A 19924-nucleotide genomic window follows, 5' to 3' on the forward strand; every position below is an offset into this window, starting at 1 on the left:
TGTTGATGGACATTTAGGTTGTTTCCATGTCTTGGCTATGGTAAGTAGTACAGCTATGAACATAGGGCTGAATGATCATTTCGAATTATAGTTTTGTCTGGGTATATGCCCAGGAGTGGGATTGCTGGATCATATGGCAACTCTATTTTTAGTTTTTTGAAGAACCTCCATACTGTTTTTCCATAGTGGCTGCACCAGTTTACATTCCCACCAGCAGTGTAGGAGTGTTCCCTTTTCTCCACACCCTCTTCCTGCTGGTGGGTATTTGATTCCAATCCTTTATAAAATAAAAATATTATTTCCAGGTTTTAAATTTATTTTTTGTTTATAATAAAAATGTATTACACAGTGTCCTTTTTTAAACAAATAATTCCACTATGGACAAACCTCTACATGTCTCCTTGGCCACATCTGCCCAAAACAAGTCTCTGTAAGATGTGTAGGAGTGGAATTATTGAGTCAAAAGATTATGTACATTTTCAGCTTACTAGATACTGTCAATTTGCTCTCCAAGGTAGCAATTTATTCTAACTTTGAGTGGGCTTTCTAATGTTAAAACATCCTTGCATTCCATAAATCCTTCCCCATTGAATCATAACATCCTATTCTTTTGAAGAGACGCTAGATTTGCATTGCTAGTATTTTCTTAGCCTTTTTGAATCTAGGCACATAAGTGGGATAGATTTTTTTTTTTCTTGGCTTGTCCTGTACAGTTTGAGTACTATCTCTTTTTTTCCCTCTGTAAGCTGACATGGCTTATAAAAGATTCAAATCATCTTTTTCTTGAAGATTTGGCAAAACTCACCTGAAAAACCATCTGGGAAGGTGCCTGGTACGGCGGCTAGATCTTTGACCATCATTTCCATGTTTTTGAAGGTTATCCACTTTTTAATGATCTGGTTTTCTTAGATTTTTTTCCTGTTTTATCATTTATACAGTTAGTGGTATAAAGTTGTATATATGTAATATATGCTCATCCTTTAAAATATCTCCCTTTTAAGAACTGTTGGTTCCTCTGTCATCCTTAACATTTATTTGTGATGTCTTCTTGCCAAAGGTTTTCCTCTTTTATGGGTGTTTCCAAAGATCCAGCTTTTTATATTATTTTGTTATTGTTACTGTACTTTCCCGTTTCACTAATTTCAGATTTTCTTAATAATGTTTTCCCTTGACTTTCCTTGGGTTTATTTGTCCTTTTGTGGGTGCTTGAGTTGAAAGCTTAACTAGTTTATTTTCGGTTATTTTCCTTATAAATTCATATAAGGCTATGTATTTTCCCTGAGTACTTTCTTTGACTACGTATTTCATTTATATGCAGTGATCTCCCTCCCTCCATAAATGCACTTACAACTTTGAATTTACCTCCGAGTACATTTTTGGTTACATCCCAAAGGTTTTCATTTGCAGTTGTCTTATCATTCAGTTCTAAATGCTTTGTAATTTATGTATGGCTTATCTTTGACTCATTTGTTAACACTTCCACCTATGTAAATTCGAGGAGCTACATGTCATCACTGATTTATCATTTTATCGCATTGCGGCTAGTGAGTGAAGCCTGACATTTTTTTTTTTTTTTATGGTCTAATTCATGGTCCTTTTTTTTGGCGATGGGCTCTTAGTGTTTGGACAGAACATACATTCTTTATTTGCTGGGCACATAGTCCTGTACGTATCTATTTACTCGAGTTTGCTATTGCATTATTCATCTCAAGATCCTTATTATTTTGTCAGTTTGGTCTTGCCATTTCTGAGTTAGCTTCAGCATCCAGCATCACTGTAGTTCTGTTCATTTCTCCTCATGGGTATTTTAGTTTTAAACATTTCAAAGTGATGTTATTAGTTAGGGACAAAGCGTGTATATTTGCACTTTCCAGAGCACTAGAATGCTTTGGCCCCTCGTAGGTCCTTGCTGATGGGAGGTGGGGCTCTGTTCCGGGACCCTGTCCCTCTCAGCTTGATGCGGCTGTGACTGTGGTCTGGAGGAGCTCCTAGACGTCTTGAACTTTCTATCACCGTGGGAACTGGCCAGATCTGGGCCCACGTCCAGGTTCCACTACTTACCATCTGTGTGATCTTGGGTAAGAAACCTGGCCCATTTGAGCCTCAGTTTTCCCACCTGTCCATTGGTGCATTGTCAGAAGGAGTGAGATTGTACGAGCCAAGCATACAGTAAATGCCCAATAAATGGGGGATGGATGTTATGGAATCCTATGGAGGGTCAAGGTCTTGGTGTTCCTGTTAGTGGGTTGAGGCGATTCCTCAGGGCCTTCCTCTTCCAGGCATTCGTCAGATAAATCCCCGTCTGCCACCACCTACCCCCAACTATAGCCATGAGCATCTCAAGGGAGGAACCTCAGAGCTAAGGGTCACACACTCAAGGAGGGCAAGGTAGATCCTATTCAGACACCTTACTTAGCCTCAGTGGGCTGGAGTGAAACAGAGAAGGGAAATGAGAGATGCCTTCTTAGAGGAGCTTTTAGTACTGGGCTTTGAGGACTGAGTAGAAGTCCTATGGGCAGAGAAGCCTGTTGATAAAGTCTCGGATAATTTAGGTAGGACCAGGCTCGGGTTAGACTCTGACTTTTCTATCCCTTTGGTCCCCCAGTCTATTACTAAGAAGAGGACCCCTCCACTACTTCTTGAATTCAGAACTCAGAGGCTACTAAATGTAGTCCTTTACATGCTATTTCTTCACCTTCCTCTCTTTACTGCCTGCTCTTCCCACCATCCCACAGGGGGAGAGTGAGGGACTTTTCTCCCATGTCAGCTCTGCTATCACTCCCACTATCCCTCCCTCTCTACTGTCTCTCCTGCTTGTCTCCCCTGATACTCATCTCACAATTTTAAAAAAGCCTCAATCTGTAGTTAATGTTTTTCCCCATTTTCCTGGACTTGAATGTTCTCTTTTCTTGACTGTACTTGCCTGAGACTTATCTATTATGCTGTTTTTTTTTTTTTTTTTGTGGTACGCGGGCCTCTCACTGCCGTGGCCTCTCCCATTGCGGAGCACAGGCTCCGGACGCGCAGGCTCAGCGGCCATGGCTCACGGGCCCAGCCGCTCCGCGGCATGTGGGATCTTCCCGGACCGGGGCACGAACCCGTGTCCCCTGCATCGGCGGGCGGACTCTCAACCACTGCGCCACCAGGGAAGCCCTATTATGCTGTTTTTAAAGAAAGGTTTCTATTCTGTTAATGCAAAAGAACCTCAGTCATGCCCAATTGGAGTTACTTGAACTGAAAGTTTGGTTCATATATTTTAAAAGTGGACTTGTTCTCAGAATTTGTTTTCTTATCAACATGTTCAAGGCTATGGTTTTCCTCTGGGTATCCCTTTGGCTGCATCCCACAGGTTTCATTACATAAGGTACTATCTGAATCGTTCAGTTTCTTGTAATTTCTATGTTGATTCCTTCTTTAACTCATGCCTCCTTTAGAAACATGTTTTTAAAATTTCTCATTGTAGGCCTTTTCAGGGGAGTCTAACTATTACAGAGTCTAATCCTGGGGTCAAGATCAGGTTATCTTATCTAATATTTGTTTCTTGAAATTCATGAACATCTCCACTGCTGGTTTTTATTAACGATGATTTTTATAAATGTTCCATATGTGTTTAAGAATTTTAGGGGTGGGGATATAGGGTTTGGTAAATCTATTTGAGCTTATTAATGGTGGTGATCACTTTTTTGATTTACTTACTGACTACTGGATCTGACTGCTTCTAAAAGGGATGACCCCACTCTTTCCTAGGCTGGGCCCCTTCCCTAAGACCCCCTTCTCATCCCTGGAGCATCTCTGTGAGAACAGGGGGAATCTTTCATCCATCTCAGGGTCTTAAGCCAGATGGGGAAGGGCCCCAAGCATGGCTGTGGACCCAGAATGGCTCACCCTCCATCCTCCAGGGTCTGACTCTGGCTCAGAGTAGGGTCCACTCACTGGGTGGCCTAGAGCGTGGGGAAGAATAGCCCTCCACGAACTCAGCTTTATCACTGACCCTTCTGTGGGCTGTGGATGAGACTGGCTGGGGTACGAATCTCAGGTCCACTTCAAACCACTGTGTGACTTTGCATTGGTGCCTGCCCTCTCTGTTTCCTCATCCATAAATTGGGTTGACTCCCACCTCAGAGGGCTGGCCCATGGTAGATGCTCAGTGGTGGTCACAGTTATCAACAAGAGTAACTAACTATTATCAGTGAGGCAGCCCCTGCAGGGCCAGGGCTTGGGGTTTGCGTTCAAGCTCTCCAGGCCCCCGGCTGCCCCAGGGAGATGGGGTAGACAAGGTGAGGGCTTGACAAAGACTCCACCACTGGCCGGGGTCAGACGATCTTCCTTTAATACAAAGTCAATTTATCTACATACACAGAGGTGGGAAAACCACCCAGCTGCTTCCGTTTGAATAAACAGTGTTGAAAGCAACGGCAGATCTGCTCTTGTACAAAGAGAAAAACTTACTTGCTCAGGGGTGGGGGCGGGGGGGGGGGGAAATCCCATCCTTCTGCCCCAAAACTTGCCCCACGGTCCCAGGGGGCGGAAAGGGTCCCTGATCTGGGGCGGCACGTGGCCTCTCTCTCCCCAAAGAAGTGAGAACCTCCCGTTTTGTTCAGTCCTTCTCCTCGGGGTAGGAGACCGGGGGATGGGGGCTGAGGCTGCGGGGAGGGGGGGGGTCGCTGCCATCTCCTCTGTGGCAGCGCCCAGCCCGTGGGCTCGAGACCTGACGCTGGTGGGCCCGAGTCCCCCTGCTCTCCACCCTCACCCTCCTGGATATGTCTGAGAATTTCACTATAAAAGAAAGAAGAAGAAAAAAAAATCAGGAGCAAAAGGTCCTATTCTTGAGTGAGGTACACCTTCAGATGGTAGGAAAAAAAAAAAAAAGCAAGCCACAGGGGCAAGCTTAAGCCCGCGCACGCCTGCCAACACAGCTGGTACACGAGAACGGCTGCTACAGTGAAAAAATAGACTGACTGTCTGTGAACAGAATAGGAATAAGCCAAGTTTTTCCTTTTAAATTCGTTGACTGTCAAGTCAAGTCTTCTTTGTTTCCCCCCCCCCCCCCCCCGTTTGTTTCTTCTTTAAAAAAAAAAAAAAAAAAAGGAAAAAAAATACACTATTTAAAAAAACAGGAAATGTCACTGGATAGTTACACTGCGTTCGAAAGAGAGCTGCATCGGGTCCCCATCCCTGGCGCCCTCCAGGCTGTGGGGCAGGAAGGCTCCCCGGGGAAGGACGAGGGCCAAGTTCACAGCCCCCGCCCTTCTCCGGTTCTGGGGAAGAACCCCCCCTTTTGCTCACCGCCTCCCCCCCTCCCCCCACCCCGGAACCTCTCGTTTTGGAATCTCGTTCTGGAAGGAAATGAGGAACGTGCCGAGTAGCGAAGGCAGAGGCCGGTCCAGGGGGGGTGGCTGGGGCCACGCGGGGGTTGGGGGCTCGAGGGGCCGCGTCGCTCCCGGAGACCCTGCGGAAACACGGCCGCCGCCTCCTGTCCCGGCCGCCGGGGTCCGGGCCTCGCGGCCCGCCCGGCACGGGAGGCGTCGGGGCCGCTGGAGTCGGGCCGGGCCGGGCCGACAAGGCTCTAGGTTGCATAGTGGTCAAAGCTCCCGAGGTACTCCAGAGCCGCCTGGTAGCAGAACTGGTACTCGTCCTGCGTAGGGGAGGGGAGGGGTGGGCCTCTGTCAGCGCCTCTCCTGCTCTGAAGCCGCCCAGGGCTCCCCGGGACCCCCAGAGCAGCCTGCGCCTTCGCTGGGCTCTCGCCTTCTCATCTCTTAGGACGCAGCCGCTTAGCCATGCCCTGCGACACCACCCCCCCCCCCCCCCCCCCCGGGGGGTTGGCAGGCTGCCACTCCAGCTCTGTCTCCCCAGAGACGGGAGAGTTTGGAGGACACTGGTTTTTCTTTTGCTTTTAACTTTCTTTCTTTCTTTTGGCCGTGCTGCAGGGCATGTGGGATCTTAGTTCCCCGACCAGGGATCCAACCCATATTTCCTGCATTGGGAGCGCAGTCTTAACCACTGGACCGCCACGGAAGTCCCTGGAGGACATTGTTAAAATGTCCCATGTGCACTTGATGGCAGGAAGTCCCGCCCGTGCCGGGGTCCTGGCTGAGCCTGACCTCGCTGTGACTCTGGGGCCGGGACGGACGCATCCCTGCCCACTCCAAGGGACGCTTCTCAGCTCTGGCCTTCAGCTTACTCCTGGGTCAGCCCAAAGCAGGAGGGGCTGAGGACCTTCCGCCCACAAGCACCCAGAGAGTGGAGGGTAGCTGTGCCCATCGCACAGGGGAGAACACAGAGGCCCGGGCCGGCGCCGGCGTGGGGCCCGGCCGCCGCCTCCCCCCGTCCCGCCCTCACCTCCATCTGCACCATGGCTGGCCTCTGGGTCCGCAGCATCTTCACGGTCTGGAAGATGTCCACCACGCCTTCGTACCGCATCCGCTCCAGCACGATGCTGAGTGTGATGAAGACACCCGTCCTGCCCACGCCGGCGCTGTTGGGGACAGTGCGGGTGTTCAGGGGCAGTGCTTGGGGGAGCCTGACCTAACTGCCCGATTCCCGTCCCTCCTGCTCTGATGCCTCCCAGCGATGGAAAGAGCCCAAACGGGAGTGCCCGAGGCCGTCCTCACGAGGCCTCGGTTTCCCTAGCCGGGCCATGGGCCGGGGCTCGGGGAGCAGCTCACCTGCAGTGGACAGAGATGGGGCCGTCCTGGCCAAACTGTTCCTTGGTCTTGTGCACTTGGCCGATGAAGTCTATGAAGCCCTCCCCCGACTTGGGCACGCCCTGTTCCGGCCAGTCCGTGAACTGGAACTGCCGGACAGTCCGGGACTGTCCATCCTGGAACAGAGAGAGAGAGCCCAGTCTTGTTATCAAGGTCAGTGGTGGTCACGGTTGTTTTCCCACCCTCGCCGAAGTCCCATCCTCCACCACCAGCCAACACCACCCTCCGTCCTTCCCCATCCTCCGCCCCATTTTCCGCCATCCACCCTGACGACTCCTTGTCCTACACTGTCTAAGGGCACCATCTTTCACTGAGATGCTCCAATCTCGTCTTCACCACCCGAGAATGCCATGCTCATCCTCTAACTTCACCATCCAGTGACACCACCTTATATGGCCATTGCTCACCGCCCCCCCCACCCGCGAACTGCTCCTCTCTGCACAGCTCCAATCCCATCCACCACTGCTGTCTGCCGTCCCAGAATGCACATCTGCCCTTCTTGGTCCCATTCTCCAGCTCCCTGGCATCCTCCACTCTGCACCATCTCAGAGTCCAAGAGCACTGCCCCGTACCCTCACCTTCCAGGGGTGCCATCTTCCATCCCCCACCACTGCCCATTGTCTTCGACCACCCACCAGCGCCATCATCTACTATCCTTCACCACCCCAGGGCGCCATCTTCCATCAGCCACCACTGGAAGCTCACCTTCTACCCACGCTACCCAACACCGTTACCTCCTAACTTTCACCATCCACTGTGGGTAACTCAGTACTTGAGCGTCCCACGATGCCGCCTCCCACTGACGTACTCCATCCCTACCACTCAACCGTCCTTCTCGCCAATCCCATCTTCCCACGACCCAGCAGGGCCATCCAACATCATGGCTCTCTGCCACCTTCCGTTCATCACGACCCAATGGTACCATCTTCCATAATCCGCCCCTGGTAATTCAGCACTCTCCCCCCTCTAAGGACCATCTTCCACTCACGTTCACACCACCGTCCTTTACTCATCACCTACCTTTTCCCAGTCACGGTCTCTACATCAAAATGGTGCCATCCAGTGATGCCGTATTACCCCGATGGTCTCCATCCTCCACCACCTAACACTTCCTTCCTCCAGCCCCACCTTCCTCTACCTTATACCATCAGCGGCACTGTCTACTACCATTGATCGCTGAATGTTCGTCATTCTTTGCTCTCTCCAAAGTCATTTCCCATTGATCGTCTCCATCCGCCACCGGCCAAACATCTGTCCTCTCCAACCTCACCTTCCTCCACCCGTTGCTGGTAACACGTCACCCTTCACTAACCCGTAGTAACCCATGTTCTGTTGGCATGCTCCATCCTGTTATCCATACGTTCCAATCTCCAGTCCCACCTTCCTCCCGTCCAACACCATCCTTGTTTACCACCCTCCTCCACTACCACCCAACAGCAACATCTTCCACTGATCCTCCAATCCCCCCACTCCACCAATCCAGCAGCGCTGTGTGCGCTACCCACGCATGACGGCTAACGATGCTCTTTACCCATCGGGCTTTGCCATCCACTGGCAACATCTTGACTGACATTCCCACGCCCCACCACGCCACCCGTGGATTCTCTGCTCTTTTCCATCTACGGCTGCGTCGGCCACCACCCGGCACCGTCAGTCCATTACCTCTCCCCCAGCCCGCTTTCAGCCCTCTGGCGCTACTACCCTCCCATGGGTTCTTGCTTCCAGGGAAACGCCCCACTCACTCCCTTGAACATGATCGCCTCGGGCCGTGTTCCCTAGTGAGTGGTGTGACACACGCTCCAACGGGGAGGCCACGGGGTCAAGGCCCTCTCTTCCCCCCACTCGGTGGTGGGGGTGACTGTCCAAATGGCCAACTCACTCTTCTTCCAACCAGCCCTGGGGGCTTCTCCTTCCCCTGGGCCTTTGCTCCTACCCCCAACTAGGGAAGCCCTCTCCGGACCACTAGCAGAACGGTGAGCAGCCCGTAGGGTCCGGCCCGGGTTCTGGTCCTTCCCAGCACTCCGACCCCAAACTCACCCTGGCGTCTGTGACCTTGAACTCCCGAAGGATGTACTGAGGCATGTTGTATTCCGCCATCGGATCCACCACGAAGTACTGGTAGCGGGCGGAGCGCTCGGCCGGCCAGTACTGGTGACATTTCTCCTGTTGGGGAGGTGGCCGCCGTGGTCAGCCCCGCCCCCCGCCCCCGGCCCCGCCCCCGCCCCTCCCCCCGCGGCCCCCGGCTCACCCGGCCCATCTCCCGCAGCTTGGTCAGCATCACCACGATGGTTGAGTTGTTCTCCCAGAGCATGCGCCAGAAGTCCTCCGTGGTTTCCGCCAGCGGCCCCTGCGTGGCGATGTAGGCCTTCTGCTGCCTGCGGGGCGGGGTGTGTGTGAGTCCAGGGCCGCGGGGAAACCCCCGGCCCAGGCACCATCTCCCTCCCTGTCCGGTTCAACCCTCCAAATAATCCCATTTTCCACATGGAGAGACCGTCAGCCCGAGGACAGATTCCCGCTTCTCCAGGAGGCTGCAGGGCTGTCTGCTGACCTGTCCTGCCTTCCCCCTCTGCCTGCACTCAGGTACCATTAAACTAATTTCCGTTGTTTGCACAGGCCAAGCTCCCCCTAGGGTTATACGCAGGCAGTACCCCCTCCCTGGAACAGCCTCCCTTGGCCAGGGTTTCTCAGCCTCGGCACTACCGACGTTCGGGACTGGATGATTCTTTGTGACGGGGCCATGTTCTGTGCACCAACACCCCTGGCTTCTGCCCCCGAGATGCCAGCAGTAATCCTCCTCCCTCACTCCCGTTATGACCATCCAAACGTCCCTAGATGCGGTCAAATTTCCCCTGGGTGGCAGAATTGCCCAGATTGAGAACCTCTGATAGAGGAGGACAGATAGAACCATGTTACGGACAGCAGCCATCACTTAAATAGATGTCTAAAGATTCCCTCCACCTCAGCCGTGACGGAGACTGGCAAGGTCCGTCTAGCTGTCTCCCACGCAAGACTGGAGGCCCCCCCGAGGGCAGGGCTGGGACCTTTCTGGAGCCTCAGCATCGCCCGGCAAAGGCCAGGGCCCCTGCAGCGGCCAGGGGCAGGTACCTGTAGCCATCGATGAAGCTGGCGTTAATGTAGTCGGAGCCCTCCACACCCCGGATGGGCTGCAGACAGACCCGTGTGCTCTCGTAGGGCATGATGTTGACCAGGCGGTTCTTGAACTTGTTACAAGGCAGATTGGCACTGATGAAGCGGGATGTGTGGGCTTTGGAGTTGGCCAGCCGCTGTGGGGACGAGGGACGAGGGGACGGGGGGGCCACCATCAGGACAGCCTCCGGCTGGGAACCTGCTTTCCTCAGGGATGGGGTGGGCTGTGTGTTTCCAGCCAGGGCGCTAACAGGGGCCTGGCAGGCAGGGGAACACCAACCCCCCACCCTCTGGTCCCCTTAACTCTGATCTCCCGCTCAGCCCCCTCCCCCAGCCGGCCCACAGCAACCTCTACCCCCCAGGCCACCTTGAACTCGAGTTCCATGCCGGTGACGTGCTCGCCGGGCTCCACCTGGGTCAGCTTCTGGATGTAGGCATAGAGGCTGCGGGCAGGCACCTCCGTGTTGCCGCAGCCCACGGCCTCCAGCAGGGCCTCGTGGATGAAGCTGTACTGGTCCTCGGTCTGCACCATGTAGTTGCGCTGGGACCGCATGAGCGTCACGTGGCCGTACACGTCCACCGTCTTCTCCGGCTTGATCCGCTCAAGCATGGCGTCGATGACAATGAAGCAGCCCGTGCGGCCCACACCAGCGCTGCGGAGACAGGCAGGGTCATCAGGGGCCCCCCGGGCAAGGGGGTGGGGTAGGTGCGGCGGGGCGCAGCGGGGAGCAGGGGACTGGGGCAGGGGTACCTGCAGTGGACCACGATGGGGCCCGCGTCCGGCGGGTTGCAGGTCTTGACTCTCCGCAGGAAAGCCAGGAAGGGCGTCGGGTACTCAGGCACCCCGTGGTCCGGCCACGCCGTGAACTGGAACTGCCGGACTTCCCGTTTCTCGCTGGAGCCGTTCTGGGGGCCAAAGGGACACCGCCAGTCACCACAGCCCACCACCCACGTGCTGGGGTCCACGTTCACACCTCCAGACCACCACTACTCCGAGCGCCTGACTCAGGTGCCCGGCTGACCCGGGGCTTGGGGGTGTCTCTGCCTGGGAGTTTCACTGGCATCTCACGCTCAACGCGGCCAGCACTGTGCCCCCCACTTTCTCCCCAGACCCTTTCCCCCCATCTCAGCTGATGGCGGCGCCATCCTTCCACGCACTCCAGCCGGAATTTAGGAGTCGCCCTTGACTCCCCTCCCCTGCCTTCCCACATCCGAGACATCAGGCAGCACCGTCAGCTCTGCCTTCAAAGTCTACCCCAAGCCCACCCACTTCTCACTCGCCCCCTCCATGGTGACCACCCTGGTCCAGCCCCATCATCATCCATCCAGACCAGAGCAGTCACCCTGGTCCCCGGGCATCCCCACCGCAGTCTATTCCCACCTCAGCAGACAGAGGGCACTGGTGAGCACCCAAGTCAGGTCCCGCCCCTCTCTCTGCTTCCTCTGCCCACAGCCCTCCCTGGGGGTAAAAGCCCTAGTCTCCCCTGCAGCCCACAGAGTCCTGCACGACCTGCCCCGTCCCCTCCCTGCCCTCCCCTCCTCCCTCTCTCACCCTCACTCACTCTGCTCCAGCCACACGGGACTCCCGGCTGTTCCTAAAACACCCCAGGCACAGTCCAGCCCCAGGGCCTTTGCACGGCTGTGCCCTCTGCCTGGAATGCTGTTACCCCACATCTCCTCCCTCCCTCACCAACTGCAGGTCCTCCACTACCCATTCTATTCTGCCCTGTTTTAAGTGTAAGAAAGATTTCCTGTCATTTTACATATTTATTGTCTGTGTCTTGTCCACTAGACTGTAAGTCCCACGAGAGCAGGACACTTTGGGTGTCCTGATGCCCAGCTAAGGGTCTGACACACAGTGCGTGCTTCAGGTGTGAATCAACTGAAAATCTGTACCCCCTCATGTCCGTTGACCGTCTCCTGGCACCTGGGCCAGATGTATGCTTAATGTTGAGAGGCCCCGGCTGGCGGCCAGGGGAACACTGTGGTACCAGGAGCACCTCCGCTCCCCAGCATGACACTAAAAAGCGTCCCCTGTCTCCCAAGGCACTAGAAATAAAAACAAAAATAAACAAATGGAACCCTAATTAAACTTACAAGCTTTTGCACAGCAAAGGAAACCATAAACAAAAAGACAACGTACAAAAAAATGTCTGCAAACGATGCGACCGACCGACAAGGGCTTAATTTCCAAAATATACAGACAGCTCATACGACTCAACGACAAGAAAAACAAACCACCCAATGGAAAAATGGGCAGAAGACCTAAATAGACATTTCTCCAGAGAAGGCATACAGATGGCCAAGAGGCACGTGAAAAGATGCTCAACGTCGCTAATTATTAGAGAAATGCAAATCAAAACTACAATGAGGTACCACCTCACACAGGTCAGAATGACCATCATTAAAAAACTCCACAAATACCAAATGCTAGAGAGGGTGTGGAGAAAAGGGAACCCTCCTACACTGTTGGTGGGAATGTAAGTTGGTGCAGCCACTGTGGAAAACAGTATGGAGGTTCCTCAGAAAACTAAAAACAGAGCTACCATATGATCCAGCAATCCCACTCCTGGGCGTATATCCAGACAAAACCCCAATTCAAAAAGATACATGCACTTCTATGTTCATAGCACCACTATCAACAATAACCAAGACATGGAAACAACCTAAGTGTCCACTGACAGATGAATGGATAAAGAAGATGTAGCACACATATACAATGGAATACAACTCAGCCATAAGAAAGAACAAAATAAGGCCACTTGCGGCAACATGGACGCCATTAGAGATTATCATACTAAGTGAAGTCAGAAAGAGAAAGACAACTACCATGTGATATCACTTATATGCAGAATCTAATGACACAAATGAACCTATCTACGAAACAGAAACACACTCACGGACATACAGAACGGACTTGTGGTTGCCAAGGGGGAGGGGGTTGGGGGAGGGAAGGAGTGGGGGGTTGGGGTCAGCAGATGTAAGTTATTATATACAGAATGAATAAACGACAAGGTCCTACTGTATAGCACAAGGAACCGTATTCAATGTCCTGTGATAAACCATAATGAAAAAGAATACGAAAAAGAATGTATATTTATGTATAACTGAATCACTTTGCTAGACAACAGAAATTAATACATTGTAAATGAGCTACACTTCAATAAAAAATTTTTTTGAAAGTGCCCCCAGACATTGCCAAATGTCCCCCGAATGGCAAAATGCCCCAACTGAAAACCACTGATGTACAAGGACACACGGAACCACGTTACGCACAGCAGCCGTCAGTTAAATACATATCTAAAGACTCCCTCTGCCCCAGTCTCAACTGCCCACTGTGTCTTCCATCCAAGACTGGAAGCCCCTTGACCGCATGGCCAAGACCCTGCCAGGACCCTGCCATAAACCCAGGCTGGGTGAGGCCAGAGAGCCAGGCCAGGAAGACCTGGTGTGTGGGGCAGGAGGATTGATGGCAAGGGGACAGCAGGTTCACTGCTAAGTAGGACTCTGCTGGTTTGTCCTCCTGCTGTGGATGGAGACAAGAGCTGTTCCCCTCTGAGTCTCAGTGTCCCCATCCACGAAGTGGGCCACCTGAGAATGTGGTCAGCCTGGGACAACATGGTTTCTTCTCTGTCCCATGGGGAGCTCCCAGGGCAGAAGCTCATCTTCCTCCTCCACCCCCATCACCCCCTCCCCAGAGCCCCCCAGTCCCGGCCTGGGCCCCACCTTGTGCAGGGAGAACGTCCGCACGCAGAACGTGGCCAGCTCGATGGTGTCCAGCAGGGTGACCTGGATGAAGCCGTAGGTCTCCGTGCCCCTGTTGGGCCAGTACTGATCGCATTTGATCTGTACCAGGTAAGAGAACAGAGGTGAGTGTGGGCCGGAGCCGACTGAGGGCTTGGGGGCCACAGGGTCCAGGCCTCACCCGTGATTTCTCCTCTAGCCGTGTCATCATAACGATGGTAGCGGAGCGCTGCTCCCACACCATACGCCAGAAGTCACCGAAGGTCTCAGGCAGCGGCCCCTGCGTGGCAATGTACGCATTCTGCCGCCGATAGCCGTCCACGTAGTTGGCGTTGATGTAATCGCTGCCCACGATGCCTACAGCCGGGGTGAGAAGCCAGAGATCGGTGGGGGCACTCTGTCCTTCTAGGCTGGTTCCACCTGGTCCACCACTTCCCACTTACTGGAAGCCCTCCTGGGCCGCCCCAATCTGTCCCCAAGGAAATCGTGTGGCAGGTACTTCGTGGTTTCTCCACCTCAACACTATAGCCATTTGGGGCCGTATCATTCTGTGCTCGGGGCTGTCCTGTGCATTGCAAGTTACTGAGCAGCATCCCTGGCCTCTATACCCTAGATACCACCAGCATCCCCTTCCTCTAAGCCGTGACAACAAAAATGTCCCCAGACATCGCCAAATGTCCCGGGTGGTGGAACTGCCCTGATGAGCGTCACTGAGGTAGAGGAATAGATGGAAATATGTAATGGACAGCGGCCATCAGTTAAATACACATCTAAAACTTCCCAGTGGCTTCCGGCTAGCGTTGGACCAGGCCTCAGTTTCCCCACCCCGTCCCCTAGCTAGTCCACTCTGGCCTGGCCCCGTGGCCAAGAGGAGGCATGGGGTCTGTACGCTCTCTGTGGAATGCGGCTGGGCATGACGGAGCCTGGGGCCCCGCGTGCTACCTTCGATGGGCTGGAGGATGACACGAGAGTGGTCATAGGCGATGACGTTGGCATAGCGGTTTTTGGGCTTGTTCACTTCCAGGTTGGAGTGCTCCCACGTGAACTGCTGGCCCGGATCGATGGACTGCGGGGAAGGGGATGCGGGGGGGTGTCAGGGTGGGTGTCTGTGGGCCCGGGAGAGTGGGAGGTGGGGGCCAGCTCACCTCGTACTCCTGGGAGAGCTTGAGGCTATCGTTGGCCTTGAGGCGTTCTGTGTGCTCTGCCATGTCCGCGATGGGGATGGGTGGGTGGCTGAGCATGCCTGCGGGGAGAGAAGACCCAACGGCGTGGCCGGTCACTCGGGGGCCAGCCCGGGGGCCGGTGGGGGGGAGGGCGGGGGGGGGGGGGGTTGCTCTACAGTGTGAGTCTGCAATGGACGAGCTGCAGTTAGAGGGAGTGGTGGGGGAGGGGAAGGTTCAGGGCAGCCCCCGTGGGGGCAGGGACCCCAGGCCTGCGGGGCTGAAGGGGGTAGCACGAGGTGACGGCTCTGGGCTGAGCCCCAGCTCCCAGTGCCCTCCCTCCCCAGTGCCCCCCTGCAACCAGCTGGGGATGCAGGGGCTGGGGAAGGGTCAACGCGCCCAGGACTTCAAGCTCCTGGTGCCTCGTGAAGCAGGCAAGTGACAGAGATGAAGAAGCGAATGCAGCTGGCCGGGCTTTCGGAAATACCATCCCTGGGGCAGGGGCGGGAGGCCAGTACCCCTTCCGGCCCCTGGGGGATCAGAGGGACCCAAAAGTCCTCTGCCAGGTGGAGCTGAGGGACCGGGGAGGGGAGACACGGGGTATGTGTGTGTTGGATGGTGGGGCAGCTGCCACGAACCCCTGATCTCTGAGGGCTCATTTTCTCATCTGGTACATGGGATGGTGACGTCCCTTATCTTTGGAGCCCCCGGGGGGGTGGGGGTGGCTGGAGGTCGGGGGGTGGGCCTGGCTCTTTCCTCCCCATATCTGAGCCTGCCAGACCCCTGGCCTCTCCTGGGGCCTGGTGGCCATGCATGAGCTCACACATTCGCTCTGCAGATATAGGGAGGCTGACGGCTATACGCCAGCACCAAAGCACTGGTGTTAAACCGATAAAGATGTGCTGAGCCAGCTGGTGAAGAGCTGTTGGTCTGAGCCCCTGCGTGTTCCCCGCCACCCCGGGGGCTGCCCCAGAGCCCACATCTGAGGGGTCTGGGGCTGGTGTCCATTTGACTGGTGGGTCCCCTATCACATGGGCGATACTTACATGTACATACATGTCTCACCTAGACTCCCGCTCCCACACTCTCTCTCTCTCTCTCTCACACACACCACACACACACACACACACACGCGCACACGCACGCACGCACGCAGTCACAGCCCGCGACCTCAGGGCCCGGCAGACCACACCCCCGCCCCCCCTCGAGAAGCCAGCGCAGGACAGGCGGGCAGAGAGAGAGGAGGCGGGATGGAGAAACCAAGGATGAAAACAAACAGGCGCGAAAGGAAGCTAAGAACAGAGACACAGGAACTAACTTTCAAAGTGAAACCCCGGCTCCCTGAGGGGGCTGCTGAGGCCTGAATCTGCAGAAACAGCAAACAATAAATAAATGAAAACACGCAGGGAGGCCACCTCCCCCCGCCCCTCGCTGGGTGCACGCACAGCAGCCGGTGGACAGACGCAAAGGGCAGAGCAACGAGTGAGGGACACACGGCCGCCTGGGCCCCAACCGGAGAACCAACGGCAGCTGCTGTGCTTCCCTCCGGCTGGACATCGGCCAGCCCTGATTTTCAGCTGTGACCTCGGAAAGATCCCAAAGTTTTAGGCTCTTCTATCAACGTGTCCCCCCAGACCAACCTGGCCTTGGGTCCCCTGTTGGGGTCAGCAGAGGGGATTTTGGAGGAGAGGCAGGATGGTGAGGGAGAAACTTGGGGGCAGGGGAAGGACATACGGGCCCATGTCATGACCTTTAAGGAGGACAGCACCAATCACTTAAAACATACACATTTAAAAATCCTCATTTGGATGGAAACAGAATTGAGATAAGCTGGTCCAGAGACAGAAAAGAGAAGGGAGTACATGAGGGGTGTCATGAGACCTTTCATGATCTCTTATGGAGGACTGCAGCCATCAGTTAAAATAAATGATCAAAATCCTCGTTTGGATAAACATGGAACTAACATGAGACAGTCCAGCAGCAGAAAAGAGAGAGAAATAAAATACATTAGGAATAGCATGCAAGGCTATACGCACGAGCCCTTCAAGAGGACTGCAGCCATCAGTTCAATATAAATGTTTTAAAATCTCCATTTGGTTGGGAAGAGTTAATATGAACGAGTTCAGAGACAAGAAGTGAAGAGCTGGGTGCAAGCAGAGAGACAGACGTTACCATGCTGTGAGCTCATAAGGAGAACAGCGGCCAGCAGTTAAGTTAAAAATTCCTTATTTGGTGAGAAGCAGCTGGCATGAGCCCATTAAGAGGGAGGAGGTGGAGCTTCCCGGTGGCGCAGCGGTTGAGAGTCCGCCTGCCGATGCAGGGGACACGGGTTCGTGCCCCGGTCCGGGGAGATCCCACATGCCGCGGAGCGGCTGGGCCCGTGAGCCGTGGCCGCTGAGCCTGCGCGTCCGGAGCCTGTGCTCCGCCACGGGAGAGGCCACAACAGTGAGAGGCCCGCGTACCGCAAAAAAAAAAAAAAAAAAAAAGGGAATGAGAGGACCACTGCCTATGAAGATGATCAAGGGCAAGGTCCTGATTCAGTTCTCCCACCAAGCATGGCAGGCGACTCGGCTGAATCCTGTTAACCTACAGGGAACTATAAAGAGGCAGGGAGAACATGAGCATCTGCGGCCATGGAGGGGAGAGAGACAGAGTGTGGTGGAGGTGGAATTCTTACACCTTGCTAGGGGCACATCCCTGGGGAGTGGGAAAAACCCTAACACCCACCACTGTGTGGCCTTAAAACCAGAGGTGTGAACAGAAGCAGAGCTCTTTCTGCCAAAAGACATGAGGATTCAGAAAAGTTTTGCTTTTGTCTTTGTCTGAAGATGTCCTTTAAGCTCTCAGAGAAGACAGCAGCCACCAGTTAAACGCAACTCTTCGAAAGCCTCCCTTGGTTGTAAGCAGAATCAACCCATGACAGTTCCAAGCCCAGAGCCACGGAGGAATTTGGGAATTAGGAACTGAATCGTACCAAGCACAGTTCAGTGGGGGCAGTCCTCGGGATCCACTGAGGTGGCAGCTTCCTCTCTCCCTATGCTACCTCTCCCCTTCCCCCATCGCTGTCGTCCCTGGCACCTGGGATCAGCACATACCTGGCGTCTGGAAGTTAATGCGTCTCATTTCCACGGGGTCCTTGGGGTGGTGGGGGGCGAGGTCGGCGTTGTTCAGTAGGCATTTGGTGCGGGGCTCTGAGTCCTTGCGTTTACTTTGTAGGAGCAAGCAGATACGCGAACATGTGACCCAGCTGCGCGCAACCGGGGTTCCCACGACCACGCACAGACACGTGTGCAATGGCTGGAGCAGCCAGGCGCCCGCTCACCCAACAGGCACGACGCCACCCCAGTTCCCCTCCCTGGCCTCCAAAGGGCAGGACCAGTTCTTACCTGTCAGGCTTACTGCTCCCGAAAACAGACATAGGTGAGGAGTGGCGGGGGGGAGAAAGAAGACAGATGAGGGTGTGCTGGCCATCAAGGGCCTGTTCTGTGACTGTGGGTGGCTTTCTTTCCCTCTCTGAGTCTCGGTCTCCTCCAGAAAATGGGGCTAATCCTTCCTGCGTGGGTCCCCCACCACAAGGAATAACATCTCAGCCCTCTCTTTCTAAGCTGGGACATGTCCCACGTGACCTCGTTAAACCGGACAGAGGCAGCCCCCACCCCAAATCTTGCCGAGTGGAGCGCGAGACTTAACAGGAGTCAAATCACTGGCTGGGATGGAACCCTAGCCCTGCCATTTCCCAGGCTGTGTGACTTTGATCAGGTGGCTTAATTTCTCTGAGCCCTGGTTTCCCCGTCTGGACTATACAGGCCTTCTGCGATGATCCTCTGAGATGACCGTTCCCCCCTGGATCTTTCCAGACCCCCCTCCTTTTTTAGGAAGGCTTCCCTCCTGTCAAGTGGGGGGCGGGGCAGGGGGCTCACTTCTTATAGAGCAAGATGGCAATAACGATGCAGATGATGAAAACCACAGCCAGCACGGGCCCGATCACCCAGATGAGCCCCTCCTCGCCGTCCACAATGGGCTGCGGGTCTGGGTTATCCAGCTGGAAGGGGTCTGAGAAGGGGCTTGCCGCAAATGTCTGCAGGAATGGGGTGGGGGGACCTCCATCAGTGCCCGTCCTCCTCACGGTGGCCACATGGGTCTTTCTCAAACACAAATCCACGTCCATCCCCTACTCTAAACCCTCCTACAGCTCCCAAGAACCCTGACCCTGGTGGCCTACGTGGCCTGGCCCTTGCCAATCTTCACTCTCCCCCTTCCTCACTCTGTTTCAGCCACTCTGAAATCCCTTTTGCTCCTCTTGCACCCCAGACCTTTGCACATGCAAACTGTGGGATGCCCTTTCTTTACCGAACTCCTACACATCCGTCAAAGCCCTAGTTCCAAAATCCTTTCCTCTAACAAACCTTCCCTATGGGATACCCTCAACCTCAAACCGTTCCCTCTGCCCAACTCTGACCACAGTTAGGAGGATCTGTGTCTGGTTCTGAGGTCAGGGCCCTAGGGACTGGCCTGCCTCACTCAGTGGGTGTGGCTCGATATGGGCAGACACCATTTGGGACTTACGGGTTCGCTCTTCTGCAGCAGAGCAAGCACAAAGAGAACATATCGGTGGCCAGGCTCCAAGCCCCTGTTGTCAAAGCCACCGTACTGCTTCTGGTCGCCGGGATGGAAGGTGGGTGGCAGCACTGAGAAGCGAGCTGCGATGTAGGGCCGGGGCACCTCCAGCTGGCGCGAGTGCCGCAGGCTGCGCCTCTGCAGCCGTGCGATATCCTGGATCAGCTGTGGGAACAGAGATGTGGGCTGCTCACGAACCTGGCTGGGAGCAACTGGGCTCACGAAAGCTGGGACGTTGTCTGGGCCCCACTGGCTCTTACCTCCTCCAGGTCCATTTCCTCTGGGCTGCCCAGCGGGGTCAGGAACTGGCCACCACGAGATTTACGCAGTGGCACCATCACAATGAAGTAGTTCCTATCAGGAGATGGAGTCATGGGGGGTTGTCTACTAGCATGACCAAGGGATGCTATCTAGGGCTGAGATGGGGAGCCGCCCCTCTCTGAATCTTCCCTTCTGCTCATACATTGGGCATACGGCCCCAGTCACATAGGACTATAGTTCCTGATTCAAGCCTCCAGGCTTTTGATGATACTGTACCTTTTGCCTATAAAA

The 19924-nt window shown here is 54.6% G+C and overlaps 1 protein-coding gene across 3 annotated transcripts in view; it reads right to left on the bottom strand.

The window, feature by feature from the left end:
• Positions 1-4312: 4312 nt before the first annotated feature.
• PTPRS (protein tyrosine phosphatase receptor type S) overlaps positions 4313-19924 on the bottom strand; it is a 103020-nt gene continuing 87408 nt past the window's right edge. For 2 of the 3 annotated variants that reach the window (XM_032626552.1, XM_032626550.1), the window contains exons 17-34: positions 19633-19726; positions 19322-19537; positions 18676-18833; positions 18142-18153; positions 17851-17963; positions 16074-16121; positions 14741-14838; positions 14538-14661; positions 13777-13952; positions 13578-13697; positions 10603-10757; positions 10219-10504; positions 9810-9988; positions 8953-9079; positions 8742-8867; positions 6666-6820; positions 6340-6475; positions 4313-5635 (exon numbers count right to left, since the gene is read on the bottom strand). In XM_032626552.1, the coding sequence (XP_032482443.1) occupies positions 5567-5635; positions 6340-6475; positions 6666-6820; positions 8742-8867; positions 8953-9079; positions 9810-9988; positions 10219-10504; positions 10603-10757; positions 13578-13697; positions 13777-13952; positions 14538-14661; positions 14741-14838; positions 16074-16121; positions 17851-17963; positions 18142-18153; positions 18676-18833; positions 19322-19537; positions 19633-19726 (2392 nt within the window). In that variant the 3' untranslated portion in view covers positions 4313-5566. The remainder of the gene's footprint in view (positions 5636-6339; positions 6476-6665; positions 6821-8741; positions 8868-8952; positions 9080-9809; positions 9989-10218; positions 10505-10602; positions 10758-13577; positions 13698-13776; positions 13953-14537; positions 14662-14740; positions 14839-16073; positions 16122-17850; positions 17964-18141; positions 18154-18675; positions 18834-19321; positions 19538-19632; positions 19727-19924) is intronic. The other variant, XM_032626553.1, reaches the window with a different exon arrangement.

This window comes from Phocoena sinus, chromosome 3 (genome assembly GCF_008692025.1).
Source record: "Phocoena sinus isolate mPhoSin1 chromosome 3, mPhoSin1.pri, whole genome shotgun sequence".
NCBI lineage: Eukaryota > Metazoa > Chordata > Mammalia > Artiodactyla > Phocoenidae > Phocoena > Phocoena sinus.